Raw genomic sequence first — 23,607 nt, 5'->3', positions numbered from 1 at the left:
TTTGTTGTTCCTGTTATACTTGATAGCATGACATGACTTTTGGTTGCTGGCTGTAACACGAACAGTTTAACACCTAACTTTTTCCGGTACATCACACATTTCATGAAGGCTGACTTAACCTTATGTGAGTTTGTGAATGTAATGCATGAATTAGGTCAATTTAGATATAATTGCAATAAAACATGTTTTCCGTACTTTGAAATACAATTCCAGTGTAGGTTTGTGGTATATGCTGTTTGGAACCAAATATGGTAATTTATCTCAGATAATGCTGCCAAGTGGCCAGAGAATCCTGATTGTGTGAGAGTGTGATATAAATCCTTCAGTAATGATATGTCTAATAATATCCTGCTCACTGATGAATAATAGAGGGGTTGGTAAAAAGTGATAACTTAAAGCATGTAATACAGTGTAATAGGAATTTAATGATAATCCCTGAAATAGATACTCATGTCACACTGACAATTCAATAATCTACTTTTAAAACGGAGAAGTAGATTTTAGTGTTTTTTGTTTTTTTATGCAGCACAGACATCAATTGGTCACATTAAGAGTTACATTTTGCAGCATTAAAAGTTATAAATGTATATTGTTGCTGTTAAGCAGAAACCTTGTATCTCCATATTTGGTCGTTTATAAAAAAATCATGACTCAATGTTGTTGGTCACCGTTTAGTCTATGTTGGTTTTCTAAATAGTAACGAGGAAATTTAGTCTAACTTCCGTCTAAGGGAAATGGCTCATTCAAATGTTAAATCTGCCTTTTTTTTATTTCCTGAAAACGGTTTTGGACATTCAAGGTTTTCACCCGACAGCGACGATATATTTAAAATGCCTTCGATTTTGCTTATCTATTGCCACGCTTTCATCCTCATTGTCTGTTTACTGTGTCGATATCCCAGAGACATAAGTTGCACAACCAAGACATGCTGCTCCTCCCAGTATCCAGCCTTAGGAAACAACTGCAATGTAGTTTTCCACCCAATAATAATGTACAAATCTTACATAAACAGATGCATAAATATGTATTAAAATTGATTTTACAGATGTTATTAAGAAAATCTAGTTGACATAAGGAAACTTCTGTCTTGTAAAATAGTTAGGTCCTTTGGATGCCTTACAGCCCCCGACAGTATGTCACAGAACAAATTGACCTTAATGTAATTATAAAATCTGTGATCTATCTATAGTTATACATATTGACTGACAGCTATTAACCTTATTGTAAGCTGTTTAGCTGTTGGGAAGTGGTTGAGTGATTTCAGACCGCATGATGAGCAATCTGTGACATCTACAAATACCCCATCACATGTCAAAAGGAATTGTTCATGACATGATGCAGCTTGTCTGTGTTTTCTCACAAAACACGTCACTGTCTTGTCAGCAGCAACGCTAGCCCGAGGGTTGAAGAAGAATTTTGTGATTAAATACCTAGAGTATAGAATATCACTCAAAATATAAGCTTTACCAACAGACTGTGGAACCTTGGCCAGCTCCTCCTGTTAAACTGCCCGGATACTAAATTAAATGTATGAGTATCCCTTCCATATCACTTATTTTATTTATGCAGTTTGTACCTAAAATATTTGATATTTATTTTGAAAATCGGTTGTTTCGGTATGGGCATCACGTTGTAAATAAAGTCTTGTTTTGGGGATTTCTTTAAGGGGGTGGCTGAGAAGTCATCATAAATAAAGTCTTGTTTTGGGGATTTTTTTAGCGGGGTGGCTGAGAAGTCATAGCAATCTTCTCCTGTCATCTATATATGGAAAACTTCTTGAGTCACTGACTCAGGAAGGTAGTTGCTCAATACACCCACTCCTCAGCCTATATAACAGCTGACTTCCAGCACAGAAACACAAGCGGCATTCAAGGAGGAAGCATGAGGTCTTGCAGTCTGTGCATCATCCTGAGCCTGGCGGTGGCAGTTTACTGCGTACCTGTATCACAAGTCACTGAGCAAGATGAACATGATGCAGAGGTAAATATGTTTACTTCGTCTTGCATGCGCTCTTACTATTTTGCATTTAGGATGTGTTCAAGTTGTGCATTGGGGGGAACTATTGTTGAAGATCATTACTGACAAATGAGTATTCTCATCTTCTTTTACAGAGCTACCTGAAGAAATTCTTCAACCTAACAGAGGAGAAAGGTCCCACTAGCAGACGTGGGGTCAGCGCGGTGAGCAGGAAGCTGAGTGAGATGCAGAGATTCTTTGGCCTCCGTATCACCGGGACTCTGGATGCTGACACCATGACGACGATGAAGAAGCCCCGCTGTGGCGTCCCAGACACCAACATTGCCAGTTTCTCCACGTTTGGAAAAAACCTCAAGTGGGAGAAAAACAGCCTTACCTACAGGTGACTGATCTGAAGAGAAAATGTGTGAGAGAAACGTAATGTAGGCATGTCATGTCGTTAATTATTTAAGTATATTTTTCTGTCCTACAGGATAGAGAACTACACACCTGACATGTCTGTGTCAGAGGTAGATGACTCCATAGAGAAAGCGCTGCAGGTTTGGGCCAAAGTCACTCCTCTGAGATTCACAAGAATCCAAAGTGGCACCGCTGACATCATGATCTCCTTTGGCCGCCAAGGTGAGTGCTCAATAACTTTCAGTGGTGGAAGAAGTACTCAGATCCTAGCATGCAAAATCTTAATCTAGTAATAATCAGTAATTTGTAAATAAATGGCTGGATCGGCAAATCAATTGAGCTAAAGTTTCATTACTGGGGAAATATCGCTATTCTGTGAACTCTACTCCAGCATAGGAAAACTGGAACAAAAATAGGCTTCACAATGAAGTGAAATCCTCAACATTTGCTATGTTCTGGTCTTAATAATTATGACAGTTGGAACAATTTGATAAAAAACAGGATGTTCTGTACAGGATGATTTCTTTCCTTGGCAACTATCATGTTTTTCCCAAATGATGTACAGATTTTTAGGCATTCTTTTTTAAAATATCTTGAAAAATAGTGAATATGGTGCCATAAATGGGAGAAAAAATTCTCCCTGCCGGTTCTGGGCTCAGCCCACACGTCTGGTTCCGCCTCTGCTCCAAAATGTCATTAATATTCAGACCAGCTGTATAGTTATTAGTGTGAAGTATCTATTTTCCAGGATGTGTTTGATTTGTTATGGTAAATATCTTAGAGCGCTTGTTGACCCCTCTATTGTAGCAGATACTGTGGTGCATATTTTAGTGACAAATCCAATAATTACTGACAATGATTGCAGTTACATAATGTGTATCAGTCAACGTAACAAAGAGACAACAAGCATTCCGCTGGTGGCATGCCAGTGCTTGTAGCCTTCTTTACCATGTGTTAAGGGGTGAAATGGGTGTTGAAAAAGCTGTTTTATATTAGCTCAGGTTTGCAATTGTGATATCCCACAAATAACCTTGGCTACATATAAGATATATTTTGGTGTTGTGAGGTACAAATAGCAATGATGCATTTGGGTCACCCAGTCCTGATTTGTTGCTTTTAGTGAAGGAGAAAACATTAGAAAGTAGATTTCAGAGCAGAAGTAGCTACTTGTTTTCTATAGTTTGCAAAGCCTGATATGAGTATGTTCTTGTTAACAGCACATGGTGATTTTTACCCCTTTGATGGCCCTGATGGCACTCTTGCCCATGCCTTCGCCCCGGGCACTGGCATTGGAGGAGACGCTCATTTCGATGACGATGAGAATTTCACTCTCCGCTCCACCAGAGGTGAGTTTGTTATGTATGCACAGCATAGTGTCTCTTTTACTCGCTAATGTTCTGTCAGTGTATGTTCTGACATGCTATAATCATAGAGAGGAGCTGTAACTAACCTGTGCTTTTCCTTGGTGTCACGGTTTGGTCACGCATCCTTTAAAGGAGAGGAATTCCTTGAATCAGATAATCAGTTAAAGGGTCCAGGCAGCTGATTGGGGAGCCACAGCTTTACCCAGCGTCCCTGTGTACCAAACAGTTACAGTGGATAGCCACCACTACTTTAAATGACTCCCAGCCTTTGCACAGGGATTTTAAGCTTCTTCTCTTCCCTCTGGACGAAGGTTTTTAGTCCCAAGGTGCACGACAAAGTGGTACAAAAACAGCTTTGTTCCTGCTGCCGTAACTGAGCAGAACAAGCTGTAGCTATATTTGCCTACTATTATCTTGATTATATTCCAGAGAATATATGTAAATTATTTTTATTTCACTTATTTATATTCATCTCTCTCTCTCTGTCTCTCTGTCTCTCTCTCTCTCTCTCTCTGTCTCTCTGTCTCTCTCTGTCTCTCTCTCTCTCTCTCTCTGTGTGTGTTGGTACTTAAAGGTTTTTTGTATGTTTTCATATTAAAAGTGGATGTTATATTCTTACCATATCTATGGGTACAAATAAAGTAGCCTGAACATGAACCTATACTTCTGTGTTTCCTGCTGTAGGCTACGTCCTCTTCCTGGTGGCTGCCCATGAGTTTGGCCACTCCCTGGGCTTGTCTCACTCTGATGATCCTGGTGCTCTCATGTACCCTGTGTACTCATACAGAAACCCAGACACCTTTGTTCTGCCCCGGGATGATGTCAACGGCATCCAGTCTCTCTATGGTTAGTACTAACGGCACCTGACCAAAATCTCTGGCAATCTTTTGCACAATCTTTGGTGATGCTACTCAACTGTTTAGACTTTGTTGCAATGTGATGCAGGGCTTTCTAAATACTTGGTGACTCATTCATCCTGCAGGTAGAAACTCTGTTAAGGATCCCTCTGTAGATAAACCTCAGCCCCCCACCACCCCTGATGTCTGTGATTCAACCATGGTCTTGGATGCTGTCACCACCCTGCGAGGAAAGATGCTCTTCTTCAAGGACAGGTATCAGACTTACTGCACAGCAGAATGCTAAAACATCGGCATCCAAAGCCTATAAGCTGGGCCGTTTCTAGCTTTTGGCGGGTCCTATGCAAGATGCTGTTTGGAGGCCCCTGTTTTGTTAAATTACAATGGAGGGATTCAAACTTTTAAGATGATCCGTGGAGATGGATCAATCTGTTGCACTTTAGGAGGAGAACAGGCTAGATTCACAAAAACCTTTCTCAAAATTCAAGTTGACCCAAGCAATTTAGACCTACAGAAAATGATAAAAAGTTAGCAGTGAGGCTCCTCTATTTCAATAAATGCAACAGATGTAGGATTTTCCTCAAACAGGTTTATTTTAAAATGTTTAGTACAAAGAAGGATACTTGCTACAAGTAAAGACAGGTCATTTCATGTCTCCCTAAATATGTTGAGGCTGAATGGGCTGAACTTGCAGCTTTGAGGCCCCCTAGTGGCTGCAGGGCCTCTATGCATCTGCATAGTCTGCCTGTAGGAAGAAACGGCTCTACCTATTAGGATTGTTTCTCACCACAAGTGGCCAGGCTTATGTACAAATTGTTCTTGTGTGTTCTCAGCTTCTTCTGGCGGAGCTACCCTCAGAGCAATACACCTCAGCAAAGTCTCATCACAAACTTCTGGCCCAAAGCCCCCACCCACATCGACGCTGCTTATGAAAGCAAACAGTCAGACAGAGTCTTTCTCTTTAAAGGTATGTGTTCTCCTAATGTATGTGTATCATTCGTTCTTTTCATATTCAATTGGGAATCCAAAATCGGAAAATTAACAAAACCATTCGTTATTTTGTTATTAATTTCTCAATTATTCAAGTCTGATACCTGGCAACATTATATTTCTGTGTCATGTAAAAGTCTATCTTTTCACACAATTGAATCAGGTGTGTGTGTATTTGGTGCAAGTTTATCAAGTGCAACATACAAAGAAGTCAGCAACTTCCTGGTCACACAATTCAGACACATCAAAGATAAAAATTCTAATCTGGTCCGTGGGCCATGTTTTCTTTTCTATTTTTTTTTTTAATTGAACATAAAAATCAAAGTACAAAAAACAAGCCATTATTTTAGTTTTTTTGTTTTGTTGCATTCATAAATGAATTACGACATACCAAATTATTTCCTTTTCCGATTTTGGATTCTCAATTGAATTTTAAAAGAAAGCATGATACACAGATTTCCTACACAAGGCTCCAATCTGAAACCATTTCAAAGTTGACCTAATTCAAATTCTGATTAAATTTTTTTTCATTTCCTGCCTGCAGATCGTAGAGTGTGGGCCTTCGCTGGCTATAATCTTGTGCGTGGCTACCCCAAAAAACTTTCCAGTTTTGGTCTGCCCAGAAGTGTGAAGAAAATCGATGCGGCCCTCTATGACGTGGAATCCGGCAAGACTCTGTTCTTTGTAGACCGCATTTACTACAGGTGCTAACCCATCATTTCTGATTTCAGTATGAGCTATTCTTAACCCTTTATCCTAATTGACTGTATCTAATTACTGTCTATGTTTCCTCAGTTATGATGAGACCAGAAAGACCATGGACCAGGGATTCCCCAAGCTAGTGGATCAGACATTTTCCGGCCTGACCGGCAAGGTGACTGCAGCTCTCCAGTACAGAGGTGAGTAGCATTCAAAGCTGACCTGAGATTTCCATGTCAAAACAACTGAAATGAGATGTTTTTCTGTGAAATTAATGAATCCTTCAATACTTCCCCACTCCAATCATTTAAGCCTTTAAAGCAACACTATGGCTACGTTCACACCGCAAGTCTTAATGCCTAATTTGGATTTTTTGCTCAGATCTGACTTTTTTTTTTTTTTTTTTTGCTGTTCACATTACCTTTTAAAATGTGGCCTATATCACAATCCAGTGTGAACTGTTTGCGGTTTCGTACTGACCCGTATGTGCAAAAGAACAATAACAATGACATCAGACGCAGCACGCTGTTGCACTAAAGTTAGGGAGGTTATGGATTTTTGGACATTTTTGCTTTTATTTCAAAATGTTTGGCAGCCATAACATTAATGAGGAGGTGCTGAGGAGGAGAAGAATGAAGAGAAAGAGAGACAAATTGGCTATTTTGGCCTTTTGCGGGTTGTGGCGGAAGACCGATTTGCACGTTAGGAGCGCTACGGGCCTCCCCCAGAGTTTCCTCTGGCTTCGCCCTGCCCAGGCATAGTTCACCATCTTTCGGGTCATATCGCACATGGTCACACTCCATCTCCCCGACGGTGCGGGCGAGACGGGCCGGTGGTGCGCCAGACCACAAGGGACCGGATCCCACCTCAGCCGGCACGCACCAGCCCTCATTTTCATTGCGATTTGATGCTCTGACTCATGCGAGCGTAGACTCCTTGGTCTGTGTTTCAAGACGGGTGGGTTGCCGACATTGCTGCAGACCCCTGACACCTTTTATGTGAGCCGATCCCCGCCCTGGCAACGCAACGCACTGAGGACAGTCCGCCCCAGTTGACAGCCGCACCGGGAGCAGGGTACCCCGCCCCTCCCCGCGGAGAGAGGGGGTGCAGAGAGGTTTATTGACGTAAAAGTCGCATCAAATCCGCCTTGGTTGTTCACACTGCGGCCGCATTGAAAAAAATCTGATCTGGGTCTGATTCAGGACCACATATGGAAGTGGCCTGAATCTGACTTGAAAAAATCTGATCTGGGCTAGATTTGAGTGTTCACACTACTTCTGAAGAAGTCGGATTTGGACCACTTTTGCCTGCAGTCTGAACGTAGCCTATGTAACATTTCCAGCTTCGGTCCCCCTACAGGTCGGAAGCAGAATGGTCCATTACATTACATTGTCCAGTTCATTCAAACTACCGATCTGCTACCCAATCTGGCAAACTTGCATAATGTAATGTAATGGACAATTCCGCTTCCAACCTGTAGCGGGAAAAGTTACTTAGTGTTGCTTTTAAAAGAAAAGTGACATTTTGGGGAATGCACTTTTTAGCTTTCTTACGGACAGTTACTGTACATAAGAAGTTACATTTAATTCTGTCTGTTAAACATGAAGCAGATTTAGTTACCTTTTGACAGAGCCAGTCTAACTGTTTTCCCTGCTGATCTGCCTTTATGCTATGCTATACTAAGCTAAGCTAAGCTAACCTAACTGTCTCCTGGCTTAAACCTCATACGCAGTGAACGGACATGGGAATGGTATTAATCTTTTCATCTAATTCTGGGCAAGAAAATCACTAAGCATGTTTCCCAAAATTTTACTATTCCAAGAACATGAACTAACATTGAGTCTCTGTTCTTCAGGTTTTACTTACATCTACAGCGGACCGTACATGTTTGAGTACAGCCTGAGGACTGGGAGGTTGTTCCGGATGCTGAGGAACAGCTACTTCCTGCGCTGCACTAACTTCTAGAGCAGTTTACTGGCCAAGCTGTTTATGTAGCCACTGTGAATGAGAATGAATGTACACTAGCAGTGTTAAAACAGTACTTTTTAAGTAAAAATCTCTTATTCAAAATGGTATATTTTCAACATTTAATTGTATCAAATGCATTTCGCAAACATGCAGTATATAAATACTGATATTATTTTTTTTAGATATTGTACATATGTCGGTTATTTGTATGTGTACTTTGCAGTATTGAAGTTATGAGACTTTTCAGCCATCTTGGAAATTGTATATTTAGTCAAAGGTTTAATCAGAGGGTCATACTGTCAGGAAGCTCCTGATGGCCTCTGATTAGACTAATCAAGCAAGTCCATAGCATTGGACCTATTACTGCTGGTTATATTGCTGCTGTGCTTTACTGTATATTTGCAATCTAATGATATTGGTAACCTTTTATAATAACCATCAATAATAAATGGTAAGTTGATAGTTCAACTTGTTTACTGTTTTCATTGTATGTGAACATTCTTTTGTAAGAGGGTTGAATCTATACAATGAACACACAAAAAAAACCATTTCTATAAAATCAGCATCAGGTGTTTAATGTTGATAAATACAGTAAGCTCACAAACATCCACCACAAATGCAGTGAGCAGGCCCGGGGTCACGATATATAAAAGAACAGGAAGCTCATTGCTTGCAAAAAAATGGAAATATGTATTAAGACATTAATGCGCCTTCTAAAACGAAACTGCTTAGTGTACGTAAATCCAAAAAATTTAGGCATAAAAGAGACTCTAGAAATACATGCAAGTCACTTTTGATAAACTGATAATCAGACTGTGGTTAGATGCTGTAGGAGTCTAGGCCTGTTGCCTTTTAGTTAGAGTGAAGAATGTTTTTTCTTTTTTCAATTATTCAATTTTTTCCAATTTTTAATGCTGCTCTAAATGTCTATTTGCCCCACAAGGATATACAATTTCAAAGAAAGTGTGACAGGACATTGCATTTTGCTCCCCAAATCTTTAGCTCTGCATTTTCACAATTTAACAGGTTATAAGCAAACAACTAGTAAGTAAAGAACTCAAAGGGGAAAACTAGCTATGCTCTCAACACATTTTTTCAAGACAAATCTGTACAAGTGAGGGGATGAGCAAAAAGGAACAGTAGTAAAACAATACAGTTGAGTCTCCAACAACTTCATGAAACAGGCCTGATGTTCTGATCTACATCATGTTCATGCAGGCCCAAAGTTCTTTAGCTGTTGACCTCACCTTACCTCTTCCTCCCCCGACTCCCTCTCCTATCACTGCACTTCATCTCTCTACTGATGTTCTAAACAAGCCTGTTCAAACACTTGCAGGAATGTTTCATTGCCCCATCTAGATCTTCCTGTGCTCTTCATCCCCCAACCAAAACACTGAAATTGACTGTTTCAGGAAATAACCAACTAGTGCGTTCCAACTCTACATCTGTGCAGAACCTGAGCGGAAGAAAAAGTAAAGTAGACGGAGTTATTCCTTCTTTTTCTCTGCAGTAGACAAAAAGGAATCATGGGAGGTGCGCTGGCTGTTAAAACGGTGACAATGGTTGTGATGGTAGCACTCTGTGGAGCTGTGCCCACCACTTCACCCAGTCAAGAAGAGCTCTCAAAAGCCCAGGTAATCATGAGGGGTTCTAAATGTTCAAATACTGCACTGCTTGTTGGAGTTATTTAACCTGTCAATATTAAGGAGGTGATTCTGTAAGATCAATGCTCTTTCAAAATTGTCAAACAATAAAGTTAAACCTTCATGAAATGTATCATTAAAAAGAAAAATGTACTTCCCATTTTCAGAAATATTAATATCCTACTAAAGGCATTTAAAGTCAGCTTTACAGCCTGACATTTGTTTGAACAACTGCCTGTGCTACACATCACACCAGACAGAATTTTTAAATGATTAATGTGGTTAACAGAAATATTTTCCGTGATGAACAATTTCAACCAGCAAATAAGCGACGACAGATTGTCAGGGCAGGGCAACAACACATTAAATATGTATAGGGTATATTTTTAGATATGCTGGAAATGTAAGATTAAGTGATTATAGTATGTCTATCTATGTTCAAGAAGTCCGAGCAGTTCAAGAAGTAAGTTAGAATTTTTTTATTATTATATAAAAAAAAAAAAGTTAACTTGACTAAAGTTACAGTATTTCAGGGTCCCTCCTGTTTCTTCTGTGTCCAGGTCTACCTGTCTCAGTTTTTCTCTGATGTGGGAGTCAGTGCCCCCAACAGCGTGTGGCGCAGCTCTCTAGATTCCTTCGAAGACACTCTCAGAAAAATGCAGGAGCATTTTGGCCTAGAGGTGTCGGGGCAGTTGGACGCCAGCACCCTGGAAGTGATGGCTCGCCCCCGCTGTGGTTTCACAGATGTGAGCGCATATAGCCACTTTGACGGTCGACCAAAGTGGAACAAGGCTGTGGTAACATACAGGTACTACACTAGTTCTCCATGTCAGAACAGAGAGCAACAAGTCTCTGCAAGCCCTTCATCCAAACCGAAAGCATGGGGGAGGCAGTAGCTCAGGCTGTAGGGACTTGGCTTGGGAACCGGAGGTTTCAAGCCCCGGACCGACCAGATATGGAGTGAGGACTGGTAGTTGGAGAGGTGCCAGTTCACCTCCTGGGTCACTGCTTTGATTCCCTTGAGCGAGGCACTAAAGCCTTAACTGCTCAGGGTGCTGTGCTGCAGCGACCCATCATTCTGACATCTCTCCACATTTAATGCATGTGTGCGTGTGTGTGTGTGGTAGAATTTGTGTATGTGGTAAGTTGAGACAGTGGTACGCGCGTTGTCCGGGTCAGTGTCCAACAAAACAGCAGTATAGGTCATAACCTGTCTCAGGCAGAGTAGTAGGTCAACTCTCTGTCTCCATAGATGACGGGAGACGTAACAGCTGAATGATAAGACAGTGCTGTCTCAAGCGCTCCCGTCCTGCCAAAGTCAGGGGTGAAATTTAACACATAACACACACACGCGCACACACACACACACACACACACACACAGGCTCTACTGCAGTATCGTCAGGCTGACATGGTTTTCAGTCTGTGCTAAGGTGTTTGGGTTCAGGATTTAGGTAAGCACATGATAGTCAAAACTACACTGCGGTCAAAGCGCATTGGTAATCCTTATTCTCTGTAAATCCCAAAAATAACAACTTAATGAAAACCTGAATATTCCCTAAGAGACACATAAAGTACATTATTATTGTTATTAATATTATTATTATAATTATTATTATTAAAGCTCCTGTTAAGAGATTTGTAAACCATTTTCCCCCTCACACCGCCGTAGGATAATTGACTACACACCAGACCTGAGTCAAAGCGATGTGGATGCCACCATAGCCAAGGCTCTGAAACTCTACAGTGACGTCATTCCTCTGGATTTTAAGCACATCCCCAGGGGCACAGCTGACATCATGATCACGTTCAAGGCTCAAGGTAATGCAGTGCCTTCAGTGCCTTTGAGAAAATGTCTGATCTAGTGTTGACTATATATTCTTCTCCTCTCAAAACCAGACCATGGAGATTTTTCTCCATTCGATGGGAAGAACGGGGTCTTGGCCCATGCATTCGCCCCTGGAGAGGGCATTGGCGGTGACACCCATTTTGATGAAGATGAAAACTGGACTCTAACTCCAGCAGGTGCTGACATTAAGGAAACATTGCTATTTAGGTGATGTTATGCTTCAGCTGACTATGTAGGCTACCCACTGTAACTTTATAAGTGTGTATCTGCAGGAGCCAACCTGTTCTTGGTGGCAGCCCATGAGTTTGGTCATGCACTGGGGTTGGGCCACTCTAAGGTCCAGACAGCCCTGTTGTATCCCACCTACCAGTATGTGAACACAGAGGGCTATGTGCTACCAGATGATGACAGACAGGGAGTACAGGCTATCTACGGTGAGAGCCCAACTAATTCATAGACTGATTTCTGCAACTTATGAGGGTGTTATATTTCGGAAACAGAGCACTTTTCATGAAACGAAACTCATCTCGTCTTTACCAGTGTCATTTCTTTGTGTTTTGCCTCTCAAAGGAGTCAGAGCAGCATCAGCTCAACCAACGACTAAACCTGACCCAAATCCACAGCCAAACATACCTGTGCCAAAACCCCAACCTAGACCTGAACCAAATCCTAAACCCACATCAGAACCTACTCCAGATAGGTGCAACAGGAACCTGGTTTTTGATGCTGCAACCTCCATTCAGAGCAGTCTCTACTTCTTCAAGGATGGGTAAGACATTTATGCTCGATTTTTTCATTTGAGTTTCACAAAAAAAAACACGCTACTCCATTAGATAGAGCTGTTATTTTCTGTAAGTTTTTTTTATTTTTTTCTCTCAGTATGTGACCACTGTCAGCTTTTCATGGAATATTGTGTTTCTTTGTCAGATATTTCTGGATGAGGAGAAGCTCCTGGGGCGGCATCAGAATGAAGAAAATACAGTCTGTCTGGCCTGGAATCAGCAAAGTTGATGCTGCTTACGAGAATAAGAAAAGCAATACTGTAATTTTCTTTGAAGGTACAAACTTAAGTTGGTAGTTAATAATCCACATTTTTTTGTTGTTCTTTTTTTGGTGAATTAAAATGACTAAAAGTTTTAAATAAATGCTGGGACCAGTTGGGAAGATAACTCTACCTTTTTAATTTCACAGGGAATCATTATTGGGGGATCAGAGGAAACACTGTCCTACCTGGTTATCCCAAACCTCTCAGCGACTTTGGCTTCCCTCCATCTGTCACCAAGGTAGATGCTGCCGTCCATGTGTCAATCACAAGCAAAACCCTCCTCTTTGTGAATAACAGATACTGGAGGTGAGTAATGTCGATAGCCATGAACATCTAGGATCAGTCCTGACAGATACCACATGTTGATGAACACCTCTCCATATTCCTCATATAGCTACAATGAAAGGATGGGCAGAATGGATGATGGGTACCCAAAATTAATTAGCGTAGAGTTCCCTGGGATTGGCTTAAGAGTGGATGCTGCTTTTGAGAACCAAGGTAGGTAACAGTCAAAGGTTAGTCCCTTCACAGTAACATTATTACTACCAGTTTGGGGAGATACCAATGATGCATCCCCCCTTCCAGGTTACCTGTACTTTTCATATGGATCCAGCCAGACTGAGTACCACTACGCACGGAGAAGAGTGATTCGCAATCTGTTAAACCATGACTGGATGGATTGCAACTAAAGAAACGCAGACCAAAAATACGCACACACAGACACGCAATCAAGCATGCATGCACGCACGCACGCACAGCGCACGCACGCACGCACGCACGCACGCACACACGCACACACGCACGCGCACACCACACACACACACACACACACACACACACACACACACACACACACACACACCAATACCAGCTAACTAATCTGGAGTAGGTTAAAGAAGCTTTTCTGTAGAAATCTGTATGGGAATACATAGAAATAGCCTACACTATGAAATAGTATAATAATCCTGTAGGCAAAAATTACTTGTTATTTAGCCACTGTGTTTTCTTGTATGTATTGCACAATTAAACATGATTTAATAAATCTTTAAAAGCGAAAACATCAATGCTTGAGTTTGTGAATTTCGATAAATTAGAACAAGGGAAATCTGGAATCTCTGGTATTTTGTATGAACCAGATAGGCCTACTGTTACAGTATGTGGTGTGAACCCAGGTGAGTTGAATAGGGGATTATTTATCTTTCCTGCATGATCTCAGAAGGGTTGTTGTAAAAGGAAAAACAATCACACATAGGCTACTTATAGTTAACTTTACAAGAGCACATAGGCAGCAGGAGCTGATGACAGATAGAGGATGCCATTTCTTTATACAATGGTTTTACTAGCTAGTGAGATGCTTACATAATGTAGCCATTAGGCTATATTTAAAACCCCAAAGGAAAAGACACTGACTTTTGACACAGTAGACAGATTGAATGCAGTAAATTGTGTGCACAGTTCAGTCATTGAAGCAAAAAATCCACTTGCAGATCTGCACCACCAACATAAAAAAAGAAAAACATTTTTGTATTAAAAAAAAATTGTGTTAATGCTGAAAGTTATTTTGAAGATAAATATCTGATGCAGTCATACGGATGTATTTCATGTAGCCTCCTGTGTTGCGATGTCACTGGTAAAACTACAATAACCACAATGCCTATCCAACGATGACGTCGGGGAAACACACCTCTTACTGTGATTGGATGATATTTTCATCCCTTCTCTGAAGGTGAAGTCGGTCCCAGTGAAGTGAGTCAGTGGCAGTGTTCACAAGTCATCTCCTAGTCCAACATGTCTTCCAGTGGACTTTTAACCATGCGCGCTCAAATTTGTAAACGCCTGGTAAGTCAGGGTGTGTAAAATAACGTGTTTGGGTTTGTCTGTTGTATTAGTATATTGCATAGTAATGCTGTAGCAAGTGTGGCTGGCTGTAAACACAAGGCCCTGGTTAACTTTAGAGTAACGTTAGCATAGCTAACCTTTGTGTGTATGTATGCGTCCTTGACTGAAACACCTGATTACTTGTCCAGGTTGCTCGAGCGTCTCATATCACATGGCTACGGTTTTTACAACGGTGCAAACCGCAAACTCTGCTTTAACAAAATAAAGATGCAAACAATGACAGTAGCAACAGTAACGTTAGCTAGCTGAACTGACCAATATAAAAGCCAAAATAGTGTCTTGCTAACGGTTGACAGTTAGAAGTTTGAATGACACGAGACTTAACTTAGCTAGCTAAGCTTTAAATTGCTATTTTAGCTCGTGTTTCGTCATTTAACTTGGCTAATACCTGCTTGTGAGTGCCCTTGTTGTTAGCATAGATAATTTATGTCTCATGCTTCTCTGCTTGATTAATTGAATTGTATCAAGGCGCTTGAGGTTGAAGAGCGTACTTGATTAGAAAGACAGATTAGAATTGGGGCATCTCATCATGTATGGAAGATGATTTATCCCTATCATTGTCCTGCCATTGTAGGCTCACAAGTACCTCTCAAGAACCTACACATCTCGCCCTTCACTCAATGTAAGTACAGTAACTGACTATTTAAATTCTCATCCCAATTCAATGTGTGGACTGCGCACTATAATGCAGACTTTTAATTGCATGGTTTCAGGAAGTCGTCATTGTCAGTGCAGTCCGCACTCCAATAGGCTCCTTCAGAGGCAGCCTGGCAGCAGTGCCAGCCACCAAACTGGGCTCCATTGCCATCAAGGGAGCCATAGACAAAGCAGGTATGTGCAGGCATGGCTAAGCCAATACACCATGTAACACATTACCTGAGTGTTATATGAGTAGGTGGATAGTTGGATCAAAGAGAAGAATGCTGTGTATATTTAGTGAGTTTCTTGTTTTTAGGAATTGCTCCTGAAGAGGTAAAGGAAGTCTACATGGGCAATGTGCTTCAAGCAGGAGAAGGACAGGCCCCCACAAGACAAGCCTTGCTTGGAGCAGGTATGACCACACTGGCTTATTTTTTACCCTTATTTAAAAATATTGGCATTGCACCAAAATATTTATGTCCAAAAACCAGCTGTGCATGTATTGTCATGACAAATCAGAAATGATTGTACATAAAGCAGGATTGTCATCTCCTTCCCCTTTAAAGCTAACTGTGAGAAGCTAATTGGTTTTGTTCCTGTATACATTCATAAACTGAAATCCGCACATCAGCATGACCAAGGCTACAATATACAAAAACCAAAAGCCTGCTTCTCCAAGGTGACACAATGGTTTTCAGCAGCTTAGAGAGACCTCCTTATATCATCAATGATATGAAAAGTTACAGGAAGGCTGGAAACTAATGTGAAAACATAACAGAAACATAACAGCTATGATTGACAGTTCTGTTTTTTTTTTTTATCATGCACAACATATCAATGTGAAATAATATACTACCATTGTCAAATATACAGCTCTCCTGCGCCAGACTGACACACAAAAGCATCGCTGGGGGTGGGTTAAAGATTTTAGTTGTATCTGTTTTTGCAAATGCAAATATGTCTGGTTTTATCTTCAGGCTTGACCCTCGGCACTCCAGCAACAACAATCAACAAAGTCTGTGCGTCCGGGATGAAGTCCATCATGATGGCAGCTCAAAGTCTAATGTGTGGACACCAGGTAGCCAAAGGATTAAATACACTGTCTCTCTCATGCTTGCTCGAGTACAAAGAAAAACAAAAAACATGGAAGATAATGAAAAACAGATCATGGAAAACTTTTATTGTGACCAAAAGCAAGCTTTGTTTTACCGAAGATTTTTGGTAACTTGCAAGCTAACACAGTATGGTCACCATAGACTATACATATTTCCATTCTTTAATAGAATGGCTGTACAGTAATTCCCAAATCCTGGGAAACACCGTAAGATTTAGAAGAAGTGACCTTATAAGTGTATACACATCCAACACTCAGGGTACACGTATAGCAGGAATTGTGGTTCAGTGCGAGACAAACCATAGACTGTTGTCACTACATTTTTGTGTATGGCTGTGTGTGTGATTTAAGGATGTGATGGTGGCAGGAGGCATGGAGAGCATGTCCAATGTACCTTATGTGATGACCAGAGACACCCCAATCTACGGAGGAGTGAGGATGGAAGACCTCATTGTCAAGGATGGACTCACTGATGTCTATAACAAATTCCACATGGTAACTAATCAACCTACTGTTAAATATTACCTAGTTAAATATTTGTACTTTTCTAGTCATAGAGATAACGTTTGAATGCATTTTAAAATATTAAAAGTCGGCATAAAATATTTGTAGTAAAATAGTTGCTTCTGTAATTGCATTAATGGTCGAAAAGTAAGAGTTGGGTTTAGACCCAGTGCCGGAGGTGATCATGAAAGCCAATACAAAATAGTATAAAAGCTTTCTGAGTTTTAATTTTTGTTATTTAAAGTATTTGATATGGAAGCATTGTTCAAAACTATGAAATATTGTTACACTTAAAAAAAAAAAGAAATAATTTACATTTATCTAGATGTTTGCATTTACTTGTATATTAAAACATGAAACGTTGTTTACAAGGTGAAGAGTAAATTTGTAATTAATGGTTATATATTTTAAAAAGTAAATTGATAATGTGTCCTAACAAACCTCAGCATTTAGCTGAAACAGCAATGTGTGTGGAACAAAATGTGTATTTAAGAAATCTGTCCTTTCATGCATTGTGTGTTTACAGAGCATGAGGTGGAAGAGGACCTATAAATCCATCCTATTTATATTTGTTTTCTGTTGCTTTTGCCTTACTGTCTTTAACAGGGCAACTGTGCGGAAAACACAGCCAAGAACAGCAACATCACCAGAGAGGAGCAGGACGCCTACGCCATCAGCTCGTACAGCCGCAGCAAAGCAGCATACGAGTCTGGCTTGCTGGCCAAGGAGATTGTACCAGTCAGCATTCCCCAGAAAGGTACAGCAAGTTGGCCTCAGGCCACTGATGTTGGTCATTTACTTTATGTAGCGCAACATATCTGACGTTGACGTGGTTCTGTAGGCAAACCTGATGTGGTCGTGTCCGAGGATGAAGAGTGGAGGAGGGTCGACTTCAGCAAAGTTCCCAAACTGAGAGCAGTGTTCCAGAAAGAGAATGGTAACGATGCAGTTGTCAGTACTTCCACTGATTCATTACCTGAGCTGGGGGGGTGTATTAAGCCACTTTTTGTCTAACTAAACAGATTTGTTCAGAAAAGGCATGCATCATACTTGTACTTTCATTCAGTTTTTAGATTTTATTAACACTTTTCTTGCATCTTTTTAAATTTTCCTTACCTTTCATCCTGTAACAACTCATAATACTACTACTGCTTGTTATTCAAGTTGTACTATTCTGCTGCTAATTAACTTTAAAATGTAATCACTTGTCCATGTTCCCAGATGTCCTAAAAGTCCTACAAGTTCAACCCTAAGAACATTAGTTGTAGGCAAAAGTAACTCAATTAGGTACAAAAGTAATATGCTTGCTCAAGGAAACTTATTTGTGTTTAGTGTACATTTTCTTCTGATTGGTCACTTGCTTTTTAGGCACGGTGACGGCAGCCAATGCCAGCACCCTTAACGATGGAGCTGCCGCTCTCGTTTTAATGACCGCAGATGCTGCAAAGAGACTCAACGTCACTCCACTGGCCAGGATTGTCTGTAAGATTTACACACATACACACACACACACACACACTAAGCAGTGCTTGCAGAATGTAACTAAACAGAGGTTTGAACACATGGCAGGCCTAGAGAGGAAACGTAAAACTGTTGGGCTGCATTTATTCTACCAAGTTAATAGTCCGAGAGATAGGTATGCAAGTTGAAAGCAATACAGTGTTTATAATGATGTTAAAGGTCAGGTATAAATGGAGAAAATAAAAACAATTTTCCATCCAACACCAACCTCTCAACAAGCTGTAAGCTGTAGGTATAAGGTATTTTTTTTTTTTTTTTTTTTTTTTTTTTTTTTCAGGCTGTCCGTTGGGTCTTAAAAAATATTCTCTCTCTCTCTCTCTCTCTCTCTCTCTCTCTGTCTCTCTCTCTCTCTGTCTGTCTGAGAAATAATTTGTGCTGTGCTTCACCATAGTCTAACGATATGGGTAGATTATCTAAAGCCTGAAGGTCCAAGACACGTGGTTTGTGGAGAACAAAATCTCTAAAATTACCAATACCTGTGTATTTGTCAAGTTCACATAAACACACACACCTAATTTAACAGGACCTCTTTATTTGTTATAGTTTTGGTTAAATTGCTGGATTGATATGTTATATTTATTTCCATAGCTTTTGCTGATGCTGCTGTTGCACCCATTGATTTTCCCATTGCTCCTGCATTTGCTGTACCAAAGGTGAGTGTGGCCATGTGATTAGTAGGTTGCTGTTTTTTAGCCTGATCTGAGTCCTTAAATATAACTAGAACCTGGTTATACTCAGTCTGATCCAATACTTATGTCTACCTAAATATGTATCTGGCACAATTCATTGAAATAGATCATTCTATTTTTCATAAGCTGCGTGATTCAAAAACTAAATGGCCTGATTCTAAATTGCATTATTGTACACAAGTTGATAAGATTAAACTATTGATTCAAGTAAACTATCTTGATTATTGATTCAAAGTTTAACTGGGAGAATGCAACTTTAAAAACTGACATGGTGCAATCTGCTCGAGAGAAGATGTATCACGCGGTTCTACGTGTTTTTACAGAGTGATGTTTCTTTTACCTCATAACAATCCTGAGTACAGATCTGGGAGAGTGCAGATACGGGTCCCAGAGGGCACATAAACAAGCAGCCAAATGTTGTCCTGCCAGTAACCTACACACGGAATTAACCAGTGACGTTTGTCATTTTAACCAGTCAAAGCGCCAGTCAGCGTGGGCTAAAACTGAGAAGCTGCTGCCTGAATGTTTTGTGAACTGATATTTGCTAATAAGAAAGAGAAAAGGTTAGATAGCAGATTCATAAGTGTTACCTTTGTCACACTCATGCAGATTTTGATCAACTTTATTTTACCGATCCATTATAAAAGGCCCGTATCGCCCTGATATGATCCTTAGGATCAGCTTGGGACATTTAGGCAATTAGGCACTTTTTTAAGCTGTTTTCATGGTTGGTTGTTGTTGTTGTTGTTGTTGTTGTTATTGTTATTAATTTTATTATTATAATACTATTTTGGTCATCCCAGAAAATATGGCAAGGCAGTGATCTTGGAAGTGTTTATATATTGATTGTGTTTTTTCCTCATTTATTTTATTATTTTTGTATATGTGTGTATTGTAGTTAAACATGCACAACATTTTTTTTTTTTTAATCCAAGTTTAATTAATGTTATACGATACTATATACTTACTATACATTTTAATTTTTAAGTCCAAAATAATTTACAAAAATGACAAAATATGAGCTCGAACCTGAACCACACTCAACTTCTGTTAGAACATCCTAACACTTGTCTGTGTCTGTCAGGTCCTGGCTGCAGCAGGGCTGAAGAAGGAGGACATCACCATGTGGGAGATCAACGAGGCCTTCAGCGTGGTCGTGCTGGCCAACATCAAGATGTTGGACATCGACCCTGTAAAAGTCAACGTCAACGGGGGAGCTGTGTCACTGGGACACCCCATCGGGTAAGCAGCTGAGAGGGACTCCGACAGACTGGCTGGTCATTGCTTTGGAAGAGATCTGGGATGTGACCTGGATAGAGTTTGTTTCTCTTTTTCTGACCGGTAGCCGACCCTCGTTAACTGATCATTAACCGGCAAGCAGGCAACTGAGTCCCAGTTCAGTAATACTTTCCAGTTTTTTTTTTTTTTCCAGAGTTTTTTGTGATTGTTGCGGGCAAAAATCCTTGATTATGCGGCACGTTTTCTTAAAAAATGCGATGGAATATGCGGGATATTTATGCAATTTTATGCGATGAAATTGCGGGAACTTTTAAAAAAATTTTTTTTAACTTAATTTCCAAAAATAGTTTACAGATATTCAGTCATTGCAATAAGTAAACAAATAAGATACAAAAATATATACAAATAATATAATATTAAAGTAAAAATAAAAGTAATAGTCTAAACAGAGGGAAATAAAAGATACAAAAGAGACAGACTTTCAAAAATTGTTAATAATATAGACAGCAGGAGCACTTAAACAAAGAGATTTGAGTAGACATCAGATATTAAGATAGCTTTCTTATTGGATACCAACTTAAGAGACTCAAAGTACATGTCAAATTCAACTTCCAACACCTATAGACAGTATAGCTTTTCGATGATGTTCACGTCGCATAATTATGTCACTTCATAACGTTCCCATGGCAAGAGGGGAAATTGGCTGCTCTTGTGTAAACGCAAAATTTTTTAAACTTTCTGCTAAGATATATGTGACTTTTTTTGCAACGAAAATGCGGGGATTATGAAATCATGCAAGCAGTGCATATTTTGCGCAGAAATCGGCAATTTATGCGGCGAAAGTGCGGCATATTTGAAAAAATGCGGCCCCTGCATGAATATGCAGACTTTGGCTGATTATGCTTTGAATTATGCGATCGCATAATCGCGTTTTTCTGGAGGGACTGACTTTCCGCATCTGCGAACAGTTGCGGATTTGTACTGGTCGCGCAGCTACCACGTTTCATGCATTGTTGTGGACACATGCAGCCACTTTCCTGGAACCACATGCACTGGGAACAAAACATATGTCACACTCTGTCATCCACCACATCAACCTGCGAGTTAGCAGTCTGTCAACTTTCACTTACTGAGCCTTCCAGCAGAGAGCTGCAAACATGGCAGAAAGAAATAACTTAAAACGCAACTTGCTACTGCAAAGAAAAAAACATTAACTAGCAGTTAAGAAATAGATTGTATAACCTATTTTTATTTTGAAATGCAAAAACCTTTTTAATTTTTTGTTTTTAATAATGTTTTTAAATGGTAGTATTTATTGGTCAAAATCCTTATTGTCGGTTAACGGGTAAACAGTTATTCATTAGCATTCTTACACCTGGAATGAAGAGAAAAGAACTGTACTACCACTTAGCTTTTACCAGGATGAAATGAGCTGAGATGAGGAACGAGGTGTGTCCTGTTTTCCAAACATATTCAATCTGTTTATCCCTCACCTCTTCCTTTCCTCTGTGATGTGGAAATAGATTTTTACTTTGCCAATTTTTTTATCTAATCAAGCATAGAAGACCAAAGAATCGACTAACTGGCAAAGCCGCTTAGGCAAATCCTATCCCAAAAAGTATTTTGTTCCAATAAGAATATTTACATTTCAGACCCATATTCAAACCTAGCCCAGAACACTATGGATATCATGTCACTTACAAGAAATTGACAAGGTTAGCAGATATTTGACTGCTGCATCACTTGTTTTTAACCTTTTTTAGTTTCTTGGTTTTGCATTACTAATCAAGCATTTTCTGTTTGTATTTCCTTGAAGCAACAACATATCTTTTGTACTTTACACAGATCATGAATGAACTCTACTGGCTGTATGTTTGCATAGGGCCAGCCCAGTTTAGCATTAGTTGGCCATGGCTGGCTACAACAACAAACCTTTCACTTACCAATTTCAAAATAGCAATGTATACACAGAAAATGTTATGGATTACAACTTATTCTTTATGTCTCCTGTCAGGATGTCTGGGGCCAGAATTGTGGGCCACATGGTCCACAGCCTGAAGTCAGGCCAGTACGGGCTGGCAGGCATCTGCAACGGAGGTGGTGGAGCTTCATCCATTGTGATTCAGAAATTGTAGGAAACTTGATGGGGAACCTCTCTCTCCCTGGTACACTCTTTATTTCAAAGTGTTCACTACCTGTTGATACTAAATGATTAAGGCATCTGTAAACTTCCTTTTACTGTGAAGAATGCTTCTGTTACAACTGTGGCCTTACTGAACAGTAATGTAGGGTGACATGACATCATGACTCATTTGTTTTATGAAACCTATTGTGCAAAAAATGATATATTAATATTTAAATCTGAATTAAAATGGTTAAATAGATTTTTATAAAACTGCTGTTGTGTCTCTGGTTTTGTGTGACTAAAGATTTGGCCTCAATAGTTGGAAGTTTCACAACAGGTGCATTGCTTTGGTTTTAATATTTTAAGTTGTATGCTCTAACACAGTGATTCCCAACCAGGGCTACTTGTACCCCTGGAGGTATTTCTGCAGTTGCCAGTGGGTACTTGGAAAGATTGTTGAGCAACTTATATATTTGAAAACATGATTTGATTAAAAGAATATATCAACATTAAGTCAACTGTAACGGCTATGTTAGTGGGTAAAAACGAGTTAAAAAGTGAGCACAGAGGTTTAGCTAAAAGTAATGAATGGACAGTTCAAAAGATTAGCTTAAAGTAATAGAGAAATGGTTAAAATAACAGCTCAAAGTATAAAAAATAACTAATAACTATCTACTTTTATATGATTAATAGTCTTGAACATACATTGGGAATTAATGAAGGGTTTCACAAGTTAATTTTACAGGGCTCTGGGGGCACCTCAGACCATAAACGTTTGGGAACCACTGCTCCAAAAGGTTATTTTAAAGTAGTCCATATCCACAACGTTTCACTTCTGGGATTGCTCCATTGCCGCTGGAAATTCCACCAGATGTCGCCCTTTTCGTCCAGATGTCCGTTACCTTCGTCTTTCTTTGTGTTGGCGTTATAAACTCCGGTGGATTTGTGAGGACTATGGTTAACTGCTCCTCAGATCTCTGCAGGGTAAATCCAGACAGCTAGCTAGACTATCTGTCCAATCGGAGTTTTCTGTTGCACGACTAAAACAACCTTTGAATGCACACGTGTTCCACCAAAACAAGTTCCT

General features: G+C 40.0%; 3 protein-coding genes across 3 annotated transcripts; all 3 read left to right on the top strand.

Annotated features, from left to right (window-relative positions):
* Positions 1 to 1,874: 1,874 nt before the first annotated feature.
* LOC120575605 (collagenase 3-like) lies at positions 1,875 to 8,716 on the top strand. The gene is made up of 10 exons (XM_039826406.1): positions 1,875 to 1,980; positions 2,112 to 2,359; positions 2,450 to 2,598; positions 3,594 to 3,722; positions 4,425 to 4,586; positions 4,723 to 4,852; positions 5,431 to 5,564; positions 6,132 to 6,291; positions 6,383 to 6,486; positions 8,142 to 8,716. Exons 1-10 carry the CDS (start codon positions 1,882 to 1,884, stop codon positions 8,249 to 8,251), a joined length of 1,425 nt encoding a protein of 474 aa, XP_039682340.1. The 5' UTR covers positions 1,875 to 1,881; the 3' UTR covers positions 8,252 to 8,716.
* Positions 8,717 to 9,585: 869 nt separating this feature from the next.
* Positions 9,586 to 13,850, top strand: mmp30 (matrix metallopeptidase 30). Its single transcript, XM_039777677.1, has 10 exons — positions 9,586 to 9,888; positions 10,458 to 10,705; positions 11,569 to 11,717; positions 11,796 to 11,921; positions 12,018 to 12,179; positions 12,316 to 12,514; positions 12,673 to 12,803; positions 12,937 to 13,096; positions 13,185 to 13,288; positions 13,376 to 13,850. Exons 1-10 carry the CDS (start codon positions 9,781 to 9,783, stop codon positions 13,477 to 13,479), a joined length of 1,491 nt encoding a protein of 496 aa, XP_039633611.1. The 5' UTR covers positions 9,586 to 9,780; the 3' UTR covers positions 13,480 to 13,850.
* Positions 13,851 to 14,474: 624 nt separating this feature from the next.
* acat1 (acetyl-CoA acetyltransferase 1) lies at positions 14,475 to 22,790 on the top strand. Its single transcript, XM_039777676.1, has 12 exons — positions 14,475 to 14,629; positions 15,264 to 15,311; positions 15,403 to 15,520; positions 15,645 to 15,740; positions 16,306 to 16,406; positions 16,794 to 16,937; positions 17,553 to 17,703; positions 17,788 to 17,883; positions 18,315 to 18,428; positions 19,056 to 19,120; positions 20,241 to 20,398; positions 22,410 to 22,790. The coding sequence occupies exons 1-12, from the start codon at positions 14,579 to 14,581 to the stop codon at positions 22,528 to 22,530; spliced, it is 1,263 nt and encodes a 420-aa protein (XP_039633610.1). The 5' UTR covers positions 14,475 to 14,578; the 3' UTR covers positions 22,531 to 22,790.
* The last annotated feature ends 817 nt before the right edge of the window (positions 22,791 to 23,607 follow it).

This window comes from Perca fluviatilis, chromosome 16 (assembly GCF_010015445.1).
Source record: "Perca fluviatilis chromosome 16, GENO_Pfluv_1.0, whole genome shotgun sequence".
NCBI classification, from domain to species: Eukaryota; Metazoa; Chordata; class Actinopteri; order Perciformes; family Percidae; genus Perca; species Perca fluviatilis.
Note: the sequence above shows the minus strand (reverse complement) of the source record. Positions and strands in the feature narration are given on the sequence as shown.